The 27,015-nt window shown below is 41.0% G+C and overlaps 1 protein-coding gene across 1 annotated transcript in view; it reads right to left on the bottom strand.

The window, feature by feature from the left end:
• Positions 1-13,259: 13,259 nt before the first annotated feature.
• Positions 13,260-27,015, bottom strand: part of LOC145418133 (uncharacterized) — a 191,710-nt gene continuing 177,954 nt past the window's right edge. The window contains exons 6-9 of the mRNA XM_080286656.1: positions 25,539-25,703; positions 22,128-22,224; positions 16,765-16,905; positions 13,260-13,798 (exon numbers count right to left, since the gene is read on the bottom strand). Coding sequence (XP_080142782.1) covers positions 13,260-13,798; positions 16,765-16,905; positions 22,128-22,224; positions 25,539-25,703 — 942 coding nt within the window. The remainder of the gene's footprint in view (positions 13,799-16,764; positions 16,906-22,127; positions 22,225-25,538; positions 25,704-27,015) is intronic.

Here is a 27,015-nt window from a genome sequence, read left to right as displayed (position 1 = left end):
GAGTGGCGGTGGGGGTTGAGCATGGTTTGGGGTGAGGTTTGGGGGAGTAGGGAAAGGTGACAGTGCACGAGAGGGAGGAATGAAAGTATAGAGGAAGAAACAACGTGGAAAAAGATATGTTAGCAGAGCTGTAAATGTTTTGCAGGTAATGTGATCAGGAACAGTGATAACCCACAAGAAAAACTTAGTGGTAAAACAAGTAAAATGATGCAGTATTTATTACTTCTGAAAAAATAACCAGTGCATTTCAACAATGAAATTATACATAATAACAGTCGTCTCCTTTCCAATCCATGTTTTCTTCTCGTAGTCTTGCCCTACCATTGCCAAGAGTTGCCTGATATGCGGTTATATTTTCTAATGTTCTGATATAGGAACCGGAGAGAACAATGCAAATGAAACAAAAAATCTGTATGCACAGTATACTACATACTGAATAATAATGTGGGCAGAAGAGAGAGAGAGAGAGAGAGAGAAATTGGATAACGACAGGGTAAATGAGTGAGGTAGGAATGTGGAGAGGGAAAAGGAGGAAGATTTACCTGACTTGGTATTTAAGAGGGACAGTGAATTAACGTACAGACACGAGTGTGAGCCACAGTGGAAAGGTTTGTAACTTTTCTTTGTGTTTTAGTTATGCATATTGAGAAACGAAACCTAACCACTAGTCACATTAAAATATCTCTAAAACTTTACTTTAAAATGAACGAAAAACAGATTATAAGACCATATATGGAATAATTCATACGGTTAATCTAAAGCCTTATGAGGCACCTCATAAAAGTCCTCGGCCCTCATGTCTCTTGAAAAAGGTTGACAACGACCTTATGGGTTATTAAAAGCCTCAGGCCTTGACCTCGAGGTCTGGGCCTTTTAATTCCTTCAGTCCAATACTTCCTTCTTAAACTGAACCTGATCATTTTGTCCTGGCCAGAGTAATAAACGAAACTGTTATCGTAGTAACTAAGTTAAAATAACTTTTTTATTACGTGTGAAATTCTATTACTGTTTCTTCCCGGAAAATCTTGAAAAATGTTTCTGTCTGCTCTTATAGTAAATTATATTTACGTATTTCCTCTTGCATATTTAGTGCACTATTTACATAGTTGCGTTTTTCCCTGAAATTCGTTTATGTGGTGTACATTGTGTATATTGTCATCAACCTGCTATTAACTTTTTGAAATGGGTGATATCTGCAACAATGTAAGTATAGAAAATCCCATAATAAAGAAAAAATAAACGAAATCTATATCGATCTCCTCCTGTTTGTAAAGCTTCTAAACTAATATAATCGTTTGGACAATGCGAGAATATTCTTTTTAGAAAGTCCCCAAATTCAAGAGGATACTCTAAGTCACACACTGTCTCTGAAGAGGTTGGTTATCTGAAGTACTCCTGTCTACCCTGTCGTGGTCTAGGCATCTTTACCATAACATTTCAACTAACGCTAGATGATTTTATTACCTGAAGGTGAGTCATGGCAACCTCACAGTGCTAATTCTGATTCCATTAACCCTCTCACGGTCAGGACAACTTTAGTATTGTATTCCAGCTAACGTCAGACGGCTTTGTGTAACTAACAGCGAGTCACAGGACACTGAGAGTGTTAATATAGTACCATTAACTCTAATGGCAGTGATAATTTTATTAACGCCAGATTACTTTATTCAGCTAAGGACAGGTTATAGGAGCAGGAGAGTGTTCATGTAGTAATATAGCGCAGATACAGACAATAGGGTATCTAGATAGTGCAACATTATGCTATGATAGAGAAACTGAGGTAAACTGCGGGGCATCTCATTCAACACTCCTGCCACCTGAAATTAACCCCTTGACTCTTGTGGCGTAGTTTTATGCGTGATACCTTCAGACCGTTCTTAATAAGCTTTGGATATACTATATTGATGAGAATATAAATAACCTTCATAGACACCTTCACAACTGATACCTCTTATTAAGATCAGTGAAAACACCTAATGTCAGGGCTACAACAGAGCATACGTAAATCGGACTGAAGAGGTATATGGCCGTATTATGAGCCCGAAACTTCGATGGAGAGGCCGACTTCCAATTTTTACACTATTACTGGATCACTTGACAAAATTGTGAGAGATTTGACCTATAACTTTGCCATTTTTGGCAACTGGTCCTGTATCATTGCGCGAGATTCAGCCTGTTTGTGTGTCTCCTCCTTAACTCCTCTTACTGTAGCCGATTTCATGATTGTAAATGAAACTTCCCCTGGTGGGTTCGCCTCGTAAATTGAAGGGCTTCCACTATGTACAATTCTCCAACCATGATTTTTAAGGGGGTCAGCCCCCTCACCAAATTAAAACTTCTCTGAAGTAGTGAAAGGAGAGCAAACATGGCTCTGTTATAATAGTTTCAGTTGCACCAAGGACTCTCAACTGCAGTGTGACATCTGGGGAGCCTGACCCAACCCCCAGTGATTCTCGGGGAGTCAGCTCCCTTCCCAAAAATAAATACAATCAGAAATACGAGAATGATTTGAATGAAACTTCCCAGGCGTGTTCGCCTGGTCACTCGGGTCTTCCACTGTAAACAATTTTCAACCACTGATTTTTAGGGGGATTAGCCCCAGTCCCCAAATTATAAATTCTGCGAACTCGTGAAAGGAAGGCAGACATAGCTTTGATATGTTAGTAAAAGTTGTACGATGGACTGTCATCCGTAACGTAATATTTGGGAAGTGTGGCCCCAAAAATAACGATCAGAAACAAGGAAAGTGACACATGGATTTAAAATTACTCGACAAACTCGTCACATAACTGGATATGCATCTTCCATGTTTTCTCTGAATAAACAGGAAGGAACTACACATATAATTTATTGTTAAGTGAGATATGAGAAGTAGAATGCAGTCTAACCCTATTCGGTTCTCACAGTATTTTATTCATGACCGTAATAAAGTAGGATATTATCTAAGCCGTTGTGCACTCAGTTTTAATAACACACATGAAATTTTATAAAAACCTTCTCACTGTGGAATTTGTCTTTCAGTATTGCAATGAACGCCACACGAGATTCGAATTACGAGTATTAATGTTCAACACATTCAAATACTGTACCTTCACAACGTCATATGCTCCCCACACTACTGCTTCAGTCCGGTCAGTGCCTAGAGAAATATTCGGATTTGTTATAAACCGATTTTCTAATTTAATGACCTCCTTGTACTAAAAGAAATTCTTCTTCTTCTTGTTTCTGTTCCTCTTCTTGAAAACTTTTTAAAATTAAAACATCCACGTATCCCTTGTCGCCCAACTTACAGTGCCCGGTTCCACTTGGAATATATTAACTCCATCCTGCCCCACCACCCACCTCTATCCCCTTCCATCCAGGTTGCAATGTGGGTCCGCCCCACATTTTTTGTTTTACCTCTGCATCCGCATGCATAGATCTCTTAACAGATATCAATTGCCAGTAGCCACAACACCCCCTCCTAAAGAATACCCAACTTCACAGGGTGTGCTCATCGTACCCAAGCCCACTTAACATCACCATCCCTTCCATCCTACCCTTCAAGTGCAACCCACCACACCCTTATTCAACCCTTTCCCACTCTATTGACACACACACACACACACACACACACACACACACACACACACACACACACACACACACACATTGAACTTTAGAGTAATTTGTTTCCATTTCCAACTCCGTCTGCAAGGAAACGCCATTGTTCACAGGCTATACTGTACTTGTCTTTTGACTCATCATCCATCATCATCTTTGCCCATCCGCGCCACTCCTTTCCCCTCATCCTTCCCATTTTTTACACCTTTCAGGTTGTCTGCAACTCCCACCTTGACACAGCATATTCTTTCCCCAGCAAACTCCCTCGTCACAGACCACTCTCTTCCACCCACGCCGCCCATATGCTCTGATGTAATTAATATCATTGCAATGGATGCCACGACAACCAGCCCAACCTTGACCTACTGAAGCGCCATGTCTTGGGCATTGGCGATCCCTTCCTGCCACACATGCCTCGATCATCAGCCAGATGTAATAACTATGTTGCTGTCCATCTTCTATCAACTGAGCTTAGCATACTGACGACGTGCTTTTCTCTTGGTTTCCCAGGTGACCTCTTTTTCTCTATATTTTGCTTTTGGTCCATAGATTTCCTAGATGCTTCTTCCTAATGACAATACTAAGAAGTCTAAATAGTCTTGTACTTATGAATGTATGTGTCTTTTCGAATTGGCTTCCTTGAAAATTGTTCAGTTGCTCTTCATGTCTGCCCTTGGTTACAGTGATACGCTTTTATCTAAGAGCTGGCTCACCTTAACTAGTTCACTTGCTCTTCATGGCTGTCTATGAAATGCGTTGTGTCTTCCCATGGAACCACCTGTCTGCAGCTTCCAGTTTTCTATTCACGTATTTGCTGATACTCCCTGCCGTATATCCGTGTACCATTGTTGAATAGGCTTAATTACACGAAAGTAATTATATATATATATATATATATATATATATATATATATATATATATATATATACATAGATGATGTATGATATATATATATATATATATATATATATATATATATATATATATATATATATATATATATATATAATTCCTCCTATGTACCGCACACCTCTGCATGTCACCACTTCGGCGTTATCACCCACCGTCCATACTGAATACATGCTAGGGCTGTCTCATACAGGTCTGGTGTATTGGTATTAGCGGGGGTATTTTTACATGTCGGCGGGTCTTCTGGTAGATCAGTAAAGTCTGATATTTATGAAATTCAAATCCTTAAACTGTTACCTGCCCCAGCGGGATTTGAACCCGTGTCCGTTAGGACTGCAGACCAACTCTCTACCGATTGAGCCACAGCCTCCCCCAAATCGTCTGATCCTTAGCAAATTATAATCATGTGTTTCAAATCGTATAATTGGCTTTACCTTTCGCCAGACATCATCATCATCATCACCATTAGTAGTAGTTGTAGTACTAGCAGTAGTAGTAACACCGGTGGCAGTAGTCGTATTAGCTATTGCTGCAACAGTTGTAACGATGGTAGTTATAGTTGAAAATGTACTATTATAGTGATTTGTATTATAGTTCTTGTCAGTGTTGCTGCTGCTGTTGTAGCTGTAGCTGCAGTTGTGCTGTAGTTCGTAGCAGTGGTAGTGGTATTAATGGTAGTGATAGAAATGGTGGTGGTAGTGGTGGTGCTAGTAGTGGTAGTAGTAGTAGTAGCTAAAGGTGCAAGAGTAGTAGCTGTAGCAGTTGTTGTTGGAAATGTAGCTTTAAAGAAGTTAATATTGTAGCTGTAATTAGTGTTGCTGCAACTGTTGTAGCTGAAGCTGTAGTAGTAGTTGCAACTTGTAGCAGTGGTGGTCGTAGAGGCTGTAGTGGTGACGGTGGTGGTGATGGTTGTGTTGATGGTATTGGTGGACCACATCATGGTGTTAATGGTAGGTAGTGATGGTGGTAGCAGTGGTAGTGATAGTAGTGGCGGCGATGGTGGTGGTGGTGGTTCTGCTTCTGGTTCTGGCGGCGGTGGCGGCAGCGGCAGTAGCAACAACAGCAGCAGTATTAGTAGTAGTGACACTGGTACTATTATACTCGATTTTTTTCCAGCTGATGATCCACTTTCGTGAATGTGGCACCTGCGCCCTCCTGCCGCGGGATTGGTTGGTGTCAGTTTCATACCTGAAGTATCATATTTACAAACAACAGTCGTACCTTATATTCCGATTCTCATAAATGCTGTTTGGCATTATCACTATATTATACAAACAGACAAGAAATGTGTATGTATCTGTGCTTCACCCAAACGGACAATGAATTTGAGGAAGTTGAATCTGAATTAAAATATCTATTGTTGCAAAAGGTACAGAGTTGTTACATCTCCCTATATTTTTTAAAATATAAACGTATTTGGCTGGGTAAGTGCAAATAAATGGTATCTTAATACTTAGGCACTTGTTACATTAGACTCTAGTACCATTCAAAGTAAATTAGCGGTTTTGTCAGTGGTTAAGTGGTGGAAGTGGCAAGGCGAATGGAACAGTCGCTACAGAGGAGGGGGAGGGGGTGACACGAGGGACGGCCAGGCGAGAAAAACAAGTTGTCTCGCAGGATGTCAGACTTTATTATGGATCACACCTACTCCATTGCTTCGATACCTTCGCCCATATTATCAGTAAGTATACACCCTATCCGTAAGTATATTTATTTATTTATTTATTAGAGATGCAACAAATCTGTACCTTTAACAAATATTTCAACTCAAAATTAAACTTCCTCAAATTCATTGTCCATTTGGGTGAAGCACAGATACATACTCGTTTCGTGTCTGTGTAATACAGTGACAATGCCAAACAGCATTTATGAGAATCGGAATATAAGGTACAATTGTTTTTTGTAAATATGATACTTCAGGTGTGAAAGTGAAACCAACCAATCACGCTGCAGGAGGGCGCAGGTGCCACATTCACGAAAGTGGATCATCAGCCGGAAAAAAATCGAGTATAGTAGATGTAGTAGTAGTATTCACATGTTTGTTTTATGACGCAAAATGCTACTGTGGAAACATAGATCGTATAAAATGCTAACAGGTTGCTTTATTGGTAATACCACACACACACAAAAAAAAATCGTCTCTGGCAACACCCCATGGATGTCAACCTATGTGTTCATACACTGACAAACCTCCCCCAAGAACCTATTTTACCTCTTGCACCCACTTTAACCATAGACCTATTTTTCCCCAAGAACCACTACCACCAACACCACCACCAGCACTATCATTATTACCACCACCACCACTACCACAACCACTACTACCACTACCACCAATACCATCACCACCAGTACCACTACTGTTACTACCACCACCACTACTACAAGTGGCAACTACAACTGCAGCTTCAGCTACAGCAGTTGCAGCAACACTAATTACATGTACAATATTCTATAAAACAACATTTCCAACAACAACTGCCACAGCTAGTATAATAATAATAATAATAATAATAATAATAATAAATGTCTCGAGAGGGGTAAGGCTAAACATACTCTTTGAAACACTTGATCATATGTTGCTAAGAATTAGACAAAAATTACATTCGTCTAAGTAAGTCCATTTAAAGCATTAATTTGATTTATAATCTCTCCAAACAGATAATTATAGCCTCTTCTTGCCTTAATTCATGTCAGCACCCACTCTCTCCCTGCAGACTACACTAACACATCTCTCCTCTCTCTCTCCCGCTTCCATATGCTTCAAAACCCGCACAGTGGAATTCGGGTTCACATCTCAAAGAGAGAGAGAATGAGAGAGAGAGAGAGAATCGGCAACTATAAGTGATAAACTCGTGAGTGGAGCCAACTACCTACGGTATGTAATAAGTAGAGTTACTTTCACTGTCTCCGGAAGTCGCATGGTCATCACAAATTTCTTTTCCTTGAAAAAAGAACATCAAATTTTTCATAAATGAACCTTAACTCCTGACTTTGAGGCTAATGAAATGTCAAGATATGATATCCGTATATATGTATTTGCTCAGTTCTTACAAAACACTATGTAGTCCTTACAATTGCACATGTTATCAAGAGGATGTGCGTTACATTTTTTTTTTTTTTTTTTTATGCGAGGAAGAAGGAACCAAAGGCCATGAGCCCGCAGTAACAGTTCCCTCCAAGAGAAAAACAAAATACAATATAGAGCCAAATTCAAGATCCAATCATTTTGAGATGCCTGGACACACTGCGTTTGAAAGACTGGAGATCATAGGCAGCAGGAAATACAGACAGAGGGAGACAGTTCCAGAGCTGACCTGTTGCATAAATGAAAGACTGGGAGTAACGGTTAACTCTTGCATTAGAGAGTTGGACAGAAAAAGGATGAGAGTTTGCTGCCAGACGGGTGCTACGCGCCCGTCGTAGAGGTGGAGGAATGCAAGCAGACAGTTCAGAGGAGCAGTGATCATTAAAGTAGCGATAGAAAAGAGATAAAGATGCAACAGTGCGGCGAAGAGACAGAGGTTGAAGGGAGTCAGTAAGAGGAGGAGAGTTAATGAGACGAAAAGCCTTTGACTCCACCCTATTGAGAAGAGCTGTATGTGGGGAGCCTCCCCACACATGAGAGTTGTACTCCACACAGGGGCGGATAAAACCCCTGTATAGAGTCAACAATTGTGCAGGGGTAAAGAAAGAGCGGAGTCGGCTTAGCACACCCAATCTCTTGGAAGCAGATTTTACAAGAGATGTAATATGATCTTTCCAAGATAAGTCCCGAGTAAATGAAACCCCAAGCATGTTCCAGGATGATGCAGGATTAAGCTGAATATTATTAAACATTAGTGGGTATACCTGTGGAAGATTTTGTCGGGTTGATAGGTGTAAGAACTGAGTCTTAGATGCATTAAAGACAACCATATTATTTTTACCCCAGTCAGAGATACGAGCCAAATCAGACATTAGGTGTGCCATAGCCTCATCCCTTGCTTGTTGAAGTAACTGTTGAGATGGGCGTTGCGGGAACCGAATGGAAAGGTGAAGGGTGGAGTCGTCAGCGTATGAGTGGATAGGGTTAGATGTACAGCTTAGAAGATCATTGATGAATAAAAGGAAGAGAGTTGGTGATAGGACAGAGCCCTGAGGAACACCACTGTTGATAGATCTAGGAGACGAACGATGGCCGTCTACAACAGCGGCTATAGAACGACCAGAAAGGAAGCTAGCGATGAAGGCACAGATAGAAGGTTCATGTTTTGACATAAGTAACACGATCACTATGCCAAAAGTCTGATTATAATTTTGCCAGGTTGCAATCGATTCATTTCTACCATCAGCATACAGCATGTTCAGTTACGGCCAACAGTTTCTTTCCGCTTCTCGGGTTTCACACGGAAGAAGCAAACGTCTTCATTATCCTTATTATATTTCACAATATCTCGTTAGGTTTTTCACTTAGGTCAGAGACATTTTCAAGAAGTACTGACGGCAATTGTATATTTACTTCAGAAAGATCTTGTGAACTGACGCTACAGTGTGTCCAGCAATTACAAAGTCTCAGCTGATGACAACAGGCTCCACGAACTGTGTGAACTATATACTGCCCAACTGACGCTGAATTCGATGACCATCAGGTGTTCACTAACTGCTGGTAATGTGTGTGCCCTGAACGTCACTTAATAACTGACAAGAAGCAATATTTTTAAAACTGACAGGCCTAAGGTGTATGTAAGTCCACAGTTTTCGATGATCATCATGGACGGAACAACTGGGAGTCTTATATATGGAGAACTTGCATTTCAAATTATGAAAGTTGTTCAGCAGAGAGCTACTGTAGATTAATCAAATATGCTTTGAGGAGTGTTTTTTTTAGAGATGAAAGTCTGAATTAATTTTAACAATTCTGGGTTCCAAGAGAGCGTAGCCACAACAGCAAATCAGCTTATTATCTGATTAGCGTGCTTGACTTCATCGTATTTGCTCTCTCAATCCTACTGACCAGAAGACATGAGTTTCCATTATACTCCTTACTTCATGATACACTCAGTTTTACACAGGGAGCCGACACGCTGTGTGTGTTTGCAACATGAAGAAGTCAAGATCTCTCTAGATCGATCAATTCACCTCAGGAGCAATGTTGTAAATTTTAATTTTATCCTGAGCCACTCAAAATAACGGGATTCCCGAACGATATTCAGAATTATTTTCAGATTACTCAAGACATCTTTCTCATGATGACAACCGTTGCTCTCAGTATGGGTTTCACAAATGATTTCTCAGTAATTAGGAACTTATGCTGTCAGTTTTGCGAATACGGCTTACAGTGTGTGTGTGTGTGTGTGTGTGTGTGTGTGTGTGTGTGTGTGTGTGTGTGTGTGTGTGTGTGTGTGTGTGTGTGTGTGTGTGTGTGTGTGTGTGTGTGTGTGTGTGTGTGTGTGTGTGTGTGTGTGTGCCCTGAACCACACTTGCAACCTGGCAATATGACAGCTACAGACAGACTCTTTCTAACTCACATTTTGTGTACCGAAAGTGGTTTACAACAAACACTATAACTTCTAGTTTTACACATTTAAAAAACATTTTTGAGCAATATCACACGACTTGATCCACACTTTTACAACATATATTCTCCTCTTGTTCGAATTTCAGTCAGCAATTCGAACACTTATTTCCATCAGTAAGCAACAAACCGGTTATCTTTTAGCATCGTGCATTCATAATCACCCAAGGGCATGAGACCGAAGCTGGTATTGACATATCTGTTACAAAAGTTTAATTTTCATCAGTAGATTATCAGAAATAGATATAATGATTATCGTCTTAAACCCATGCAAGAGAAAGATATAACATGAGCATCCTGAGACAGCCTGATATCAGCTTCTTACATATGCAGTGGACCGAGAGTCATATGCTTACGTTTCACTCCCTGTCGTAGCTACGGTGTGATCTTACGGAAAAGTCAGGAAGAGTGCAGAATCTTCTCGTGACTCTTATTGTCTACAAAAACTTTTCCGCAGCGAGAGGTAGTAATGTCATGACCCGGTGTTTTTTTCTGTAGGAATGATAATGAAGGTAGAGTACATATAATTCCTATATCTTTTGTTTGTCCTGTAAATAAAATTTTAAGTTACGGGAGGGAGATGATCATAAGTTTGCATGTAAATCCAGGCCCAGCTTGTTTGCCATTTACACATATAGGAAGACTGACTAGATTTCGAAATGGAAAAACAGAAACATGACATATTGACTTCTCGTTAGGAAATTTAGTAAATAAGTTTGGAAACTGAACCAGCAGGGTAGGTTCATTATTTCTGTATCTACCGATAACAAAGCTATATAAGTAGGGTCAAATCCAAATAAGATGGCAATTAGAAACATGCGTTGTTTTTACCTTTAAGTAATTCTCTTTACTTTTTGCAGGTTGTCTGTCACCCCTCTGTACTAAGAAAAGAATTTTTTTTTCTCCTCTGGAAAAAATGATACAGCTGAAAAAAGGGGAGAAGGGGGGAAGAGTTTGGCTCCCAGGACGCTGTCGCTGGATCCCACTCTGAAATATTTAGCGACAAAAATGGGATGAAGTTGGACAACAGATTACGTACACCAATCCTCCTTAAATTCACAGAACATTCGTTGAAAGAAGATATAGCATCGTTTAAATATAGTTAATTTAAAAAGTAACAGTCAAATATGGATTTTTTTTTGCCCTGCATTAAACGGACTACTGTATTCTCTGGTCTGGCCGTTATTTTTATTCCTTTCCCTTTGTGAAGCGAGAGGTTCTGATGTAAAGTTTATTAAATACCAGCCGCTAAAAAAAAAGAAAAAAAGAAAAAGTACTTCTGCCGGTGTCATATCTGAAGGTACTTCTCATACGGGCAAAAAATTCTGCTGTCATAACTGTCTGGCATGGCACTGTCACTTCAGTGCCGACAGTCAGTGCATAATTATCAGTAACGTACGCTGCTTTGTAAGGCGCTTCGTGATGAACGGATTCAGTCTACTTGAATGTCGTTGGTCCCTGTGTTTAAATACGTTACTTACGAGAAAGAATTTGAACATTTGAATATCGTTAAAAAGATCTTCCAGTACTTTTATCGTCACGTCATTAAAGCACAGGATCACACGGCAGTTCGTTTGTCTTCTGGTCTGGGTGTGCCCGGGTCTGGGGTTCAGTAAACAAGCATGTGGGGAAAGTGTGGTGTGATTAGCGGCAGTACGTCCATTCATATGTTTGCGTATTTTTCCACCCTGTTAGTTACACTCACTGACAATTATACGGACTCTGCCACACAAGGCATAACAATAACAGTATTTCTACTTTCACGGTCTTTACTCTCACAGCGTATACCCTTTGCAGATTTGTACTTGGTTCGTCAGTCCAGTCAGTCCAATCAGGTATTGTTCATTTTATTTTTGATGTCTTCAGAAGATTTCATTCTGCCTGAGGAGAAGAATTCGATTGTGAGGTGTTAATGGAGACCGTTTCCACCCCTGCCACTATAAATGGTCTCTCCCACGCTTAACAAAATAGTGTGGAATTAGCAGGAATAAATACAGTATACGTAATCAGTCTGAACTGGTTAATTTAGGCTATCACTCTTCCTCCTTAGGAAAGGTTCGGTCCCGTAGTGGGCCTAATTCGGACACAGATATAACGAGTCCTGAGACGATATCCTTAGCATTTTGCAATACTGACAATAGATATTAGGCACCAAATGGCGCCATGTGATGGTGAATTACTCACCCTGTTGGTGAGTAATTGGAACGGACTTCCTCGCCATGCTCAGAATGTGATACATGAAACAGGCAGTTACTAGTTATATCTATCTCTTTTTTAAAGAACATTTCACGGGTTATTCTCGTTGTGATGAGGAGGCCAAATATGGAAACTGGCAACGAAGTAGCAGAGGCGTGATAACATTATATGACACGCATACTACTGAGGGTTTAAACAGCAGTGACAGTTGTTTGTTCCTTGACTTGGATGTGCAGACACTCTGGCGCATCAACACTCTCAGTCCAAAAGTCTATATTCATTCGCATCTTAGCCTTTGGGGCTAAGATGCGAATGAATGTGTTTGAATGAATGAGTAAATGGGGAGTGTGTCGTCCTGTCTCGGCTACCTCCCTTTCCTTGGGGGAAGCAGCGTAGGTATATAGATAGATAGATAGAAGAATGAGTTAAATAAATCACTGATGACATTTGATTATTTGCTCAGGAAATGAGCATTCGTATGCCTCAGTGGCTGCTTACCGCCTGCCCCTGCCCATGGCTACATGGATATCAGACATCGTATTGAAGGTTTCACGTCAGAGAAAGATCTATTGTTCAGTGTTAAGACGGTAGTTTGAACCTTTCTCAGACTGCACGAAGTACAGTTTGCGGTGACACATGCTGCTCGTATCGTCTAGAAAAGCCCGAAACCATCAACAACATATCCCTAACCAGTAATAAGCTGGGTTCGAAGCTTTGCGAGGCCACATGAGGAATAGTTCGTGATATCGCTGTTGCTCTTAGTCTGGAAAAGCTTCGACATATCAACAACACATCTTCCTTCACCATGAAACCCCTACTATGACTTGATCACAACCAGAGGAGAGAGGTAAAGGATGAACAGAAATTATGGCTCACTAGTGTGCTTATGAATGCACTTTCATTCCCATAATCAGGACGTCTTACGAGTATTCTTTATTAAAAACGTGTCCCTCTATAATGTACTCGTATTTATATAAAATAATCTGCAGAAATTCAAAATATTCCATCCTCTGTATCTCCATCTCCCTGGACGCAGTAAACAGTAGATAGGGGTTGTTTATTACCCCTGAGCTGATTATTTGCGTTTCGTTTTTCAAGTGCAGCGTTCACTTTATTATTCTTATCATATACATTGTCAGACGAGAAATCTTGCAATACATCGTTGTCCTGCAGAAAGATGAGTGGATCATCTCTGGCCTGCCAACAGTCAACGGTGGTTTGAACTGGAAGCCTTGGTGTAACGTCATCACCAATCAGCTCCTGCTGAGCGTCTTCAGGTTTCCGTGTTAAATCCTGACGGCCGTGGATTAGGAACAGCGGGAGAGGAGCGACCTGCTGGTGGTGGAAGAGTCTGCTGAGGCGTCTTAATACCCGCAGGCGTCTCTTACCCACCACAGCCTCACGGCACAGATCCCTGAAGGTTGGGTGGGCGGGTGTGTGGGGGAGGGTGGCCGGCAGCGAGGATGGTGGTGAAGGAGAAGAAAATTGCAGCATGGAGGAAGGAGGCGGGGGCAGGGATGGAGTTGGAGACACTGCAAATAAAGAAATACAAGAAAATTAAAAATAAATGAACCAAAAGGCATCATAAAGTACGACTAACGCAATTAGCCCCTACAGCCACAAGACGCCATTATCATATTGTTCTAGCCACCTTCAGACGATTTTTTTTCCAGTCTAGAACATTTTCCATATGGAGGCATTTGATACATCATTTAGTGACTGTTTTAGTACTAAATAGCCTTCGTAATTTCAATGAACTCATTTGTTGATAGCAAGAACGAAACTTAAATTACGTATGACATTGGAGTAAGATGTTTAATACAAAAATATTTATTTACTTTCTTAAGTAGGACTAACAGAACTGATTCAAGTGCGGAACATTTTTTTTTTTTTTTTTTTTTTTGTAACTGAAGAAATCTTACATTTGCTAAGAGAATAATTTATTCTAACATGCAGGTTCACCCCTTCGAATGACATAAAATAAAGATGGCTTAAATTTAATGCCTGTCGACAAGGACCATCAACTTTCTCACTAGTATTCATCCCAGCTAATTTCAAATTATTTTATTCAGCAGATGACTGAGTTCTGCTGCAGATTACTGAAACAAATTAACTCCAGATACCATAACAGAATACAATATACCGTCTTAAAAATGGGATATGCGGTACATCATTTCAAAGGAGGTCGTCCTGTACTTCAAAATGCTTTATACAACCAGACTCTATCTTTTTGTTTCTTTGCTGTAATATTGCGAACAAAAGTTTGCCAAGACTTCCCTGCCGGCTATGGCGATGGAAGGTGATAAATGAAATATTTTCATGTGACGACAAAATCAATCAGGTAATAAAAGAGTATAACAAGAAGGATGCATTCCGGTTTCAAGGAGAACTAGGGACTATAGAAGGCAGGACACAGCGTCGGCAGGGAACTGTCGGCGAAAATTTGCTTGTGATTGTGTGTTTGTACTATAGCTACTGCACTTTTCATTTTTAATGAAACAGACTGTTTCATTGTTCTTCGTCCCTTTTTGCAGTACACATAACCCAGCTAAAGTTATAGTTTTTTTTTCCTTCACTGCATATCTGTCCATTGTAGTCACGACTTTCCCTACAGCTGTCATCGCTATGGGACTACAACAGCTCACTCAGCTAAATCAACTTGTCTGGTGTTAGTTTTCATATCGTACTGAATTGTGTCGATCATAAGAGGGTTAATGATGTCACTGTTAACACTCAGGGCCCGTATTCATTTTATCATAGTTCCTATGATTTTTCTCAAGTAACTACTCACATCCCCCAGATCACTCACACTTGTGAAAAGTTCCTAGGAGTTATTTATCAACGCTCTGAGGAGAATCTCACAACTGTGAATAACAGCACTCTCAGGAGATGCTTGTGACTGTGAAAACGTGCTACTGTTAGCAAATGTGCTTTGCCTTTAAATCGCCATATCACCTTACCTGGCAAATATTTTGCATGATTATTGAATATGAAATACAAATAAACACATTAATATGCACATAATATTCTACATACCATAAATTTCACAGTTATGCCTACTTATTTTCTAATATGAATATTTCAGAGTTGCCAATGGCATCATTCTGGGCCAGTATCAAAGCAGTTTTTTCTTGGGATAGCAATGGCATGTTCTGAATTTTAGTTATGTTCTTTATAATACAAACTTCAAAGAGTCTGTGGAAACTACGTTTGGAACAAGTAAGGATAATATATTTACTGGTGGTGATAGTAGTAGAGAAGAAAGATAGCTACTGGTAATATTAATCCTTGAGATTCGGTGAAATCAGTCTTACAGGTCTCAGGAGTTTTTCTTGTTCACTTCATCTCACCCCGACTCACCTCATTCACTCACTCTCGGAAAATACATCCCATGTGTATGCGTGCATAAATAGCAATGCTTGCAACTCAGTTATTCCAGAATATGCAAAGCTCTCATCGGCATTTCACTCTTGCATTTTCCCTGTGGCTAATTATCACATACTTAAAGCCACTTTTATATCTGCAAATTGATTCCTATCAGTACGCTTGCCATGCACTGTCGAACTAAGTCAGTTATATGAGGTCAACGCGATCTAATCTATAATCTACGAGGACGAAAATGGCAAGATTGATTCTAAGTTGTTGTTGGCCGATCATCTTGCTTCCTCCAGTGCCTGTTAGAAACTCCTAAGTTCTGCTACAGTTGTCCACCTCTCCTATCTGGGGTTATGAGTTGTGAAAATCCAAAGCGCTTCCCAGCTTTTGTAAATAGCTCTTAGAATTTCTCTCAAGTTTAGAAGCATTCACAAGGACTCGAGAATTCCTAAGGACTTTGGGGCTTTGATAAAAATTGGCCCATGTTTCTGTGACTTTGCGTCAAGGAGGAAGGTGACGAACTGATCTTTAAAAGTGAAATAGACGCAGTGAAATAGTATGTCAACTTTTGTCCTTGATTGTAGAGTGTGTGAAACAGGATTTGGAGTATTGCTGTATGACTTAAGATACATATTTTTGTTTATCCTCTCTACAAATCACTAGCAACTCCCTCCCCCCCCCCCTCTCTTTGCCTCTGCCTCACCTCATGTATATAAGGAAGTAATTCATTTTGCACGTCGCACCTTACCTTGTATACTATTTTGATCGTTTAAATATCGACATAGTTTGTGTCGTAACACACAAGACGATACTGAACTGTGAGTCGCAAATATATCGTTAGGGAGAGGTGTTACAAAGTCACCAAAGCCACTCATATGCGACTCTATGGGCTTGTGCTTAAATCGCAGATCATGAAGTGCAGTGTAAACTCCTAATCTTATTATGGTCAGTTATATAATGGTTATGGTTAATACGTATGGTCAGCCTACATCCCACATTGCAGAGTGCAGCAGTGATACCCCGAAACACTTCTATCCTCGTCACGTGTTACAGGAACCATTATAATTAACAGCTTGCATTTCATTTTGCAATTAAAGTTCAGGCATGTGGGCCCATGTCTCACCTGATATACTGGTGTGGGACGAGTGTTGTCGTTGTGGAGACTGCCGGAGCGGAGTGGAGGGGGTCAGGGGGGAGGGGATCATTGGGCTATGGCTGGTTGACGGGGTGGGGGGGCTGCTGCTGGAAGACGAACCCACATCTCCTGTGGAAGACGTCACGTTTCACAGTCAATAACATCATAATCATCATCATCATCATCCCTACGTCTGCTGGGAAAGTACTCATGTCTTATAAGTTTTTAACCATCATCATCATCATAACCCATTCTCCCAGTAAAATCTTCAGAAGGAAATAATTTAAATAACCCTCGTGGAAAAGTCAACATTCGTGTCACTACATTTGACAGAAATTCTAGCTTGGAGGAAGTCAGTCAGAACGTTCCTGTACTAGACCTTGCCCTTCCCGAAATTGATCCACCAAAGATACAGCCTAGACACGTTAAATCTATCCTAGACAATTTACCAACCAACAGAGCTCTAAGTCCAAATGGAATTCCTCCAGTAGTTTCGAGAAAGTGATCCACAGAATTTGCTCCTGGTCTAACTAAATTATTCAAATCATGCATGCGTACTGTACTTTTTCATTCCCTAATGCGTGGAAAGAAGCCAATATCCACCCAGTTCCGAAGAAAGGAAGTTCGTCTGATCCCTCTGATTACAGTCCAATGGCTTCCACATCCTCTCTTGGTAAAGTATTAGAGACTGTCATTAATAAGCACATTATTATGTATCTTGAATCCAACAACTTAATTAGTGGCAGACAATATGGTTTCCGCCACGATAGATCCACTTTTGATATACTCAGTCTCATGACTCATACCATCCTTCAGTCAACTAAGCAACATGGAGAAGCCCATGCAGTTTTTCTAAAACTTTTGACAGAGTGTGGAGCCGTTCCCTGCTAACCAAACTCTCTTGCTACAGCCTATCATATTTTGACCCACTGATCTCATATCTCAGCTACAGAATGATAAGAGTAAAGGTAGATGATGTATATGCAAATTACCACTCTGTTAATGCCTATGTTCCACAAGGATCAATCCTGACTCCAACCTTGTTCCTCGTACATATTAATTATCTCTTGTCACCCGTAATCCCATTCACTCATATGTAGATGACTCAACGCTTCACAGTTCCTTCACACTTAAACACCCATTCACAGTGTTTAATCTCTATAACTCCCAACTCAGCACATCAGTCTCCTTAAATCAAGCATTATCTAAGATCAATGAATGGGGACAAATAACACTATCTTAATACAAGAAAAAACAAATATATCCAATTTATTAATGCAGCTGTTAAGAAGCAGTAGTACTAGCTAGGTGGTAGTGGAAAAATTCTGGATAAATCTCGCATTTTTCGTTGCTAGTCAGAGTTGCCAGGTAGCCTACTGATGTGAGCGGAGGTATTTTGTAAAGTTATGTGTTATTTTTTATTTCTGTTGTTATGTTTTATTTGGATGATTCCTTGTTAAATAATGTACTATTCAGATTTAAATTCATTTTGTATGCTAAAGCATTTACAGTGCTACGAAATGTAAGGAAGCTCTGGAATATTTTGGATATCTCCGACTTAGAACTACACTGCTGCTAGAAGTACTTAGAACGTTCGAGTAGCAAGGAAGGTTGTAAAATGGATGGGGGAGAAAGTAGACCCAGTCAGTTCACTTATGGCCCTTGTGAAGTTAGTGTAGCTCTGGCACTTTTGAAATTAATTAAGTTTGGTTGTCAAGCAGACAGTGTACTTACTTGGAAAATGAAGACTATGAACACAAGAAGCCTGTGCAATTACGACGCCTGAGTTGATCTTGTGTACACCCGAAAGCACTAATTTCTTCCACCCTAGCAGCCGGAGTCGCGGCCAGTGAGCGACCAGGCTATCGAACACCCCAACCCCAGTGTAAATGTTGTTGGATAGATAAAGCTGGTGAAGTTACAATGTGTCATGACTGTTTTTATAGACAATCAGAACCAGTACAGGTAAGTATTTAGAGGCATTTGATGTGTAATACTGTGCTGTTATCCACAACATATGAGACAGGCACGAAAATTAAAGAAGATCTACAATGTTTTATGTGTTATTGTCTATATACTTAAGTCCTAAATTATAATGTGACTTAAGTATAGTATGGTGAACAGCATCTGTTGAAGGATATGAAGTATTTTCTCATACATTCTTGCTCCCACCTACACCAACCTTCTCTCTGGGTTCATGTCTCGGTTTCTACCAAATGCCAGTCATACCCTCTCGTCTGCCACTCCCACCCATTGTTACCCAACATAAACAAAGATAATGATGAAATTATCCGTCAGGTATTGATCATATCATACATCTCTGTACTAAGCACCAACAAATCAATAATATACCATACTCCGGCATACCTGCTAACTATTTCATCCACATACCCACAGCAAGTTGGACCTTGTGTTTCTAGGACATACAGTTGTTTTTCGTTAACACAGATTACCACACCTGGTTTTGGACTTCCATTAATTCATATTAACGTGGCAATTTAAGCATTACATTATAAACACGTAAAGTTTATGTTCCTGTTGGATGAACGAAACGAATCAGAGGTCAGCTTTAACGAAAACATTCTGACCTCTTGTCGTAACAGTGACACAGTGTCATTATGTATACTCCTGAGTGGGTCAATCGTATACATAATGACATGTTGCGACAAGAGATCGGAATATTTTCATTAAAGCTGAGAGTCTGTGGTTCGTCAGGGCCGATCTCTGATTGGCCCCAAGACATCTTTAGTCCCAGTAGCTTCACCTCGTCGGAAAGTGCCTGAAGAACATTCGTAGTGTCCCCAGCAACTCCACTAAATAATTGCATCAACAAGAACATCAAGATCTGTAACCATAAATCTGCCAATAATACACACATTTACTGTGACTCACAGCCAGTCCCAACACCCAAACCAAACATGTTGGAAAGTGAGGAGGCAAGAACATATCACTGTATATTCTAGAATTAAATAACTGGCCAATCTATGCCAGGTGATCCCTGTGGGTACCCCACGGAGATGCAGGATTTCCCACAGTGCCTCCCGATTAACTGTAACAAACAGCCTCTTCAGACTAACATCGGGTGCTAGAAGTCCTTCTTCCAAAATCACGTCAACGTTGCACGAGAACTTAGGTGCTAAGATCCTGTCAATTGAAGACATTCTGGGCATGAACCCGAACTGCTCAGACATCTGAAACTTCATGAAATGGCCAGGGATTCATCAAAAAGCACCTGAGCAAAAACATTTCCTAGCACACACCTCAGTAATTACTTCAGTCACATTGATCTTTCCTTTTCCAGACAGGGGCTACCAAACCTCCTGTCCTGTTGGAAGAAAGATAACAGAACGCCAGACCTTTTTTTGTGATCACCTTCGGATCATGGTCTCGCCTCCAGCTTTGGTCAGTTTCATGTAGATGCCACACACACAACTGCTCTACCACTTTTCAACCTGGCTACTGCCTCCCCAATTTTATCTAGAAAAGGTAAGACATCGTTGATTGGTGGTATGGCTACTGGTGGTTACACGCAAGCCACTGGAAGCTCTCCACTGCAAAGCTCTGCCATAGTCAGCACTCAAGGTACTTAGCCCTACAGTCACCTACTGTACCTCCAATACGCACCATCCATCTGTTGTTTGATTAAGTAACCAGGGCGGTGGACGTGGAGTGTAGTTTCTTCTGGGCTAGATAAGCTGGATGAAGGTCACTGATATGAAACAGCTCCCTACAATTCCTCAGTGATTTCCCTGACGTTCTTCTCCATGTCCCTCCTCAGAGAAACTCTTGTCACATAAGAGAAAGTTTGTGCTGCTCCCGATCCTCAGACAGTCTGGCATCATTATTCTCATCAGCTTTGGTGAGTGGATGCACTCCAACATATTCATCATCTACTGCCAGAATAACATGCTTGAGGTAACCCATCGTTCAACAGGGTCCTAAACAGCTCTGAGCATCTCCATGTGATTCGAGAATATTACTGCTTACTCATAAACAAACTCCTCATCCCATGCACCAAGGAATTCTCTTAGTTTTATTTTGCAGCCGAAGCGTAGCAACAAATCCGTGACCAGCAGGTAAGAACATTGCATACATGAAGCCCTACAGTTCTGAAGGATCCTCCACCGTACACACACAAGGATGTGGTCAACCTCCTTAGCAACCACTCCGACCCTGGAATACCAAGTCCAGTGGTGATGATCAGGCAACTGGAACCAAGACCCGGTAATTATCATCCTGTGTGATTTTTCAAATTCTGAAAGAAAAAATTATTGGTATTCCTGGTTCCAGAGCTATGGGGACCTGCAAATTCCTCGAAGCCTTTCCTATCAGTGTCGGTAACTGCACTGGAGTCACCCAAGATCACTGGCATATCAAGCTATGAGGCACTGCCCCACATCTAAGTCGAGTTTGGGTTACAAAAAATGTTTCTCATCGAGATCACTTAGTTAGCATCAGCATACACTGCAATAAGAGGTAAAGCCTAAAGTGTGCTTCATCTTCAGGAGCAGTATATGCGCATCAGCCCAAGTAACTCTGCCAACAGAAGAGGTAACGCAAGTAGAAATCGCCTCAGCAACGCCCTTGTTGATGTGTACCTTTATCACAGCCACATCAGTAGTATGTGCAACTGTCACTTCAAATCTTGCCGTGATTGGGAGACCCTCCTAACAGAGTGCATCTATACCGACATCCAGCTGCCCTGCTCTCGTTACAACAAAGGTAATTGGTCGTCCTCTGAGAGGCTTAGTATGTCCCAAGCATCCAGTAGAAATGTCCTCCGAAGGTTAAACCAGTGTGTAGAATATCGGAGTCGTGTGTCCTCTGCGCCACCTCGATGTCCACTAAAAACAATATGAGGGTTAGGGGGCCCCTCCCATTATACCCGGTTGTTGGGGTCTAGGCTTTCCCCAACCACCTTCATAATTGTGCCAGTCTGGTAGGGCATCTAAATGACCTATGACGAGAGGCCTGGCCTGCAGCCCGTGAGAAGGACACCCCAAGCAAAACAAATGGAACAGGATCAGTCGAGACAGGTTGAATCTCATCCTTTTTCCCGGAGAAAGCTTTACGGAGGCGGGAGATAAACCTTCACCTAACATCCCATGACCACTAGTCTATGGACAGGACTAGGCTATGCAATCCAGGTGGACCACTGAACAAAGCTAACGAGCATTGCAATTAGCAATTAGATGATAACAAAGAATGGTAAAAAAAAAAATATGTACAAAAATATTTGGTCGTTTTTTTTACACTGCAATAGTCACTGTCGTTTGGTTAAGTGCGCCGTACTGTAACCTGAACAGTCTTACACACACTAAAATTAAAGAAAAAAAAAAGTCTGTGAATACCTGGTTCTCCAACTCCAAGCTGAGCGGCCATGGTTTTGTTGAGTTCCGCCTTAGCCAGTCGCACCACCCACATGGTCAGACCTACGCTGATCAGTATCTGTGGAGTATAGATTTAAGAATCCTACTCAGTTAATCTTGAGAGGAAAAGTGAAAGTGTGGTTGGTAAATCGGAGTAATCACTGTGAATAAAAAAAATGAACATTCTCATCTGGTGTGTTAGGTAACTCCATAGCTCCAGCCGAGGCTGGAAGTACACGTTTGCTTCAGAGGCAAATCTAGGAATAATATCAGGTTGTTGCCCTACACCATGTCATAATAAAAGATGAATATACGGGCAAATGAAAGCAAAATATGCAGCGTTCATACAAAATAATAAAAACTATATAAATAGTGTATTTTGATACACTTTATTTCATCATTGCACAGGCAGATATTTGTAAGGAAGAATGCAGTTCTCAATTATCTATGATCATTGCAGAGATATTAATTATATTTGGCGAGTGATGAGAAGGGTGGGTGGTGAACTGAATGAATGGAGGGCAATAGCTGATTATACGTGTGTGGATGACAGAAAAAGAGGGTATGTAATGGATGCAAGGGCATACAGAGGTTGGGGGAGTCTACTTTCTGACCACCACTTGGTCGTGGTGAAAGTCAAAAATCAATGGAGAAATAGGAGGAGGGAAGGACAGGAGGAAGTAGTCCACAGAAGGAGGGTAGAAAGGTTGCAAGAGGATGGAAAAAAAGCAGAATATAAGAGAGAAGTGGAGGAGCGATTGGGTAAATATGATTTGGAGCAGATGTGAGAGGTGGAAGATGTTTGCAAGATTTTCACTGAAGAAATCTGAGCAGCATGTGAGGTGGTGCGTGGGGTGAAGAGAAGACGAAAAGGGGTGCAAAAAACAGCGTGGTGGAATCAAGAGGGGAGGTGTGCTGCGGCCCAAAAGAAGACATCATATAGTGAGTGAATGTGATGCAGAGGCATGGTGGAAGTTGAGAGACGGAAGAGAGAGTTTATATGTAGAGAGGAAGAAAGAGGTGAAAAGATTAGTAAGAGAGAATAAGAAGAGAGTGGATGAGGAATTTAAAAGGAATTTGAATGTAAAGTGGAGGGAATGTAAGAAAATGTTCCGGAAAGGGTAAATTAGGCAGGGTGATATAGAAGGAAGTAGGGGAGTGAAGGATAAAAATTGTAGATTACTGTACTAGTAGACAACGGAGAAAAAATGAGCAGATGGAAGGAACACATTAAGGAACTGTTAAACATACAGAATTAGTGCAATGTGAATATAAGTGGCTGGGAAATGGCTGGGAGAAAGAAGGAGATGTGAAGGGCGGAAGGGATCAGTAGGACGGAAGTAGTGGAAGCAATGAAGAAAGTCAAAATGGGGAAGCCCCAGGAATTGTTGGAGTACATGGTGAAATGCTGAAGCAAGGTGGAGAGACAGTAGTAGAATGAATATGAGAGATGTGCAGACTGGCCTGGGAGGAAGGTAGAGTCCCGGAGGATTGGAAGTCAGGTATAATTATTCCCCTGTACAAAGGAAAAGGGGAAAGAGAAGTGTGTGGCAATCATAGGGGCATTTGTCTTCTTAGTGTAAGAAGACCAATGTATATGGTAGGGTACTTATTGACAGAGTTAGGGAAATAACAGGAATTCGTTGGAGAAGATCATTGAAGTTTTAGGAAGGGATGAGGTTGTGTAAATCAGATATTCATTCTTAAGTCTTTAGTGGAAAAGTTTCTAGAGAAGGGAAAGAAGTTGTATGCGGCCTTCGGGGATTTTGAGAAAGCATATGACAGGGTGGAACGACAACGAACATGGAAAATATTAAGAATATATGGAGTAAGTGAGAAGTTGTTGAATGCCGTGAAGAGTATGTATGAGGGCGCTAAGGTTCCAATGTGTGTGGATAGTGAAGTGAGTGAATATTTCTATCTGAATGATGGATTGAAACGGGGATGTGTCATGTCTCAGTGGTTGTTTTAAAGAGATTCGAGGTAGAGCAGTGGATGTTGGAATCGCCTTTATGAGAGAGGGCAACGTTTGGAAGCTTCCTGTAGTTTTGTTTGCAGATGATACTGTGTTGTTCAGTGAAGACGAAGGTGAACTGCAAGGCTTAGTGAATGAGTTTCGAAGAGTGTCTAAGAAACGGAATATAAAAGTAAATGCAGGAAAAACTAAAGTCATTGTCTTCGAGAGAAATAATGTCAGTGAATATACATGGAAGTTGGTTGTTGAGGAAATGGAATATGTGAGTGAATTTAAGTACTTGGATAGTGTGACGAGTAAGGATGGAAGTTTGGAGGATGAAGGGCTTGAGAGGGTACAACAAGGAAGAAAGGTTGCTGGTTCTTTGAAAGCAGTGATAAGAAATAGGGAAGTAGGCATAGAAGTAAAACAGTTACTGCAAGGTACTATTGTGATACCAACTCTAACGTATGCAAGTGAAGCTTAGCACTTGTTGGAAGGACACAAGTCAGGAGTGAGAGCAATGGAAATGAATTTTATATGACAGAAGCATGTGGGGTTACATGGAGAGACAGACTGACAAATGAGGAAGTGAAGGAGCATTGTGGCGCGGCTGTGGATGTGATAGAAAGCTTTAGGAGAAATACACTGAGGTGATTTGGCTATGTGGGGAGGATGGAGAGCGAAAGACTTACGAGGAGAGTGTATGTGAGTGAGGTGGAGAGGGGAAGAGGGAGAGGGAGGCCGAGGATGGGATGGAGGGATGGAGTGGAGAGGTAAATGAGAGAAGGGGGTGTGAGCTGGGAGCAGGGCAGTGAAATGGCGGCGGACAGGTCGACATGGAAGCGATTTGTTTGTGGCCACCCCTTACGGGATTAAGGCGTCTGGCAATAGATAGATAGAAAAATACTATTTGAATAATTTATTGGTGAACAAATGGTACATAACTTTTATTTAAATGTTATCAATAACTTGAAACAGAAGCCAATGCCACTGGAAAGGTTAGAAGGAAAGCCGAACTTCTCCGAACATTTGAATGGGTTGCGGCTTTGCCGTATTATATAGTTTATGTAGACTTGGCCCTGTGACGATCGACAGAACTGAACTGTGGCCCTTGGGAAGGACTGAGTTTGACATCTTACCATTTCTCTTGTTCTTTCGAGTGAAATATGTCTTAGTTCCGAGAGAAAAGTTATTAAATTTTTATATTTTTATCTGTTTATGTATTCATCTGTTCAGCCATTTTTATATTTGTTTATTTTTATTCGTTAAAGTATTTTATGTATTTATATATTTATTTATTTTGCTATACAGACAAGGAGTCCCAAAATTTCTCGTATCTCTTGTTCTTCCTGCAAAAGAACATGTGAGTTACGACAGGGAATCAGTCATCAGTTTGTTCTTGACTCCCTGGCCAGGTTGTTCCAGTGTGGACTCACCTGTACGACGAATATAGCCCAACCAGTGGCGGTGGCGGAGGAGGACTGAGTGACCACATCGTCCAGACTTCTGACGGTGGTGCCCAGGTATGAGTTGAGCACCTGTGTGGGTAACAGGCCCAGCACTGACGCACACAGGTATAACCACGTTGGCACTTTGGACACCTGCCAGAAAACACACATTCGTAGGAGCACAGAAATTAAAAACTACTTATCATTTAATCCAAACTCCTTCTCTTACGAGTGAACTTTTCTCATATTTGGTGCTTCTAGCTCTGACGGCGAAGAATAAAGGCTTAAACAAAACACAGGACGGAGCAACAAGACAGTTGTTTTAAACAAAAAGACTCAGGTTGAACAGGCTAACGGGCTGCAAAAATACCTTGTCAAAGGCCATGATGAACACACTAGCTAAATCACAGAGAGAAACGGTAAGGGAAATCTGCAGGTAAAGCAGCAAGGACAAAGTTATATGGATGATCCTGAGATGACTTTAATGGAGGAAGTTTATGGCCCCTTCGATTACACTTTTCATTTTTTTCTTGCTATCATAGACGATTTATTCAGCTCTGGAAAGACTTCTGTTGCCGAAGAGGTTAATAAAGGCCATATATGTTCCCTCCGAATCAAAAAGTCTCTGTTAAGCTGAATACAATTACCAGGAGATATTAAGAACCAAGCATGAAAATGAGTCATGGAGTCGAAGGTTTTAAAACTAAGAACCGTCCTCTCGGTGGCATATAAGACTTTATAATAACTCTTTCTTAACTATTTATTCCTATATAACACTAGTATATTCTCCTATATGTTGCTGGTATCATTCTAATACTGACACGGTTACATCAGTAATTTAAAGAAGGATATTGTGGATGTAATGGGGAAAATAACAGCTGAGAAAGATGTGTTACAAAGTCTCCTAAGCGAACAAATATACGGCTCTAAGGCTTAGGAAATGTGGTAGCCGCTGGTTACGCCTATTATGGGAGTAGATGGTATTTGGTTTCGCTGCCTCACTGCTGAATACATTCTGTAATGTTGTATGCAATCTGACCACATCTACTCACCACACCAATTCCATTAATGACTTTCTAAAAATGGGGGTTTACAAACATCGTATAGGTGTATGGTAGAGTGTTAATTAAGAGAGTTAGAGAGGGTACAGAGGGAGTGATTGATGATGAGCAGAGTGGCTTTAGGAGAGGGAGGGGATGCGTGGATCAGGTGTTTGCTGTGAGGCAAGTGTGTGAAAAGTATTTGGCGAAAGGCAAGGATGTGTTTTGTGCGTTCATGGAATTAGAGAAAGCGTATGATTGATTTGATAGGGAGGCTTTGTGGACTGTTTTAAGATTGTATGGACTTGATGGTAGGTTACTAAAAGGGGTGAAAAGTTTTTATGTAAATAGCACAGCGTGTGTAAGAGTGGGAAATACTGTGAGTGATTGGTTTCCCGTGAGAGTGGGGCTGCGGCAGGGATGTG

The sequence above is a fragment of the Coenobita brevimanus genome, chromosome 112 (genome assembly GCF_032717465.1).
Source record: "Coenobita brevimanus isolate Jiangsu-jjx chromosome 112, ASM3271746v2, whole genome shotgun sequence".
Classification (NCBI taxonomy): domain Eukaryota; kingdom Metazoa; phylum Arthropoda; class Malacostraca; order Decapoda; family Coenobitidae; genus Coenobita; species Coenobita brevimanus.
The sequence above is the reverse complement of the archived record's forward strand: the minus strand, read 5'-3'. Positions and strand labels throughout refer to the sequence as shown.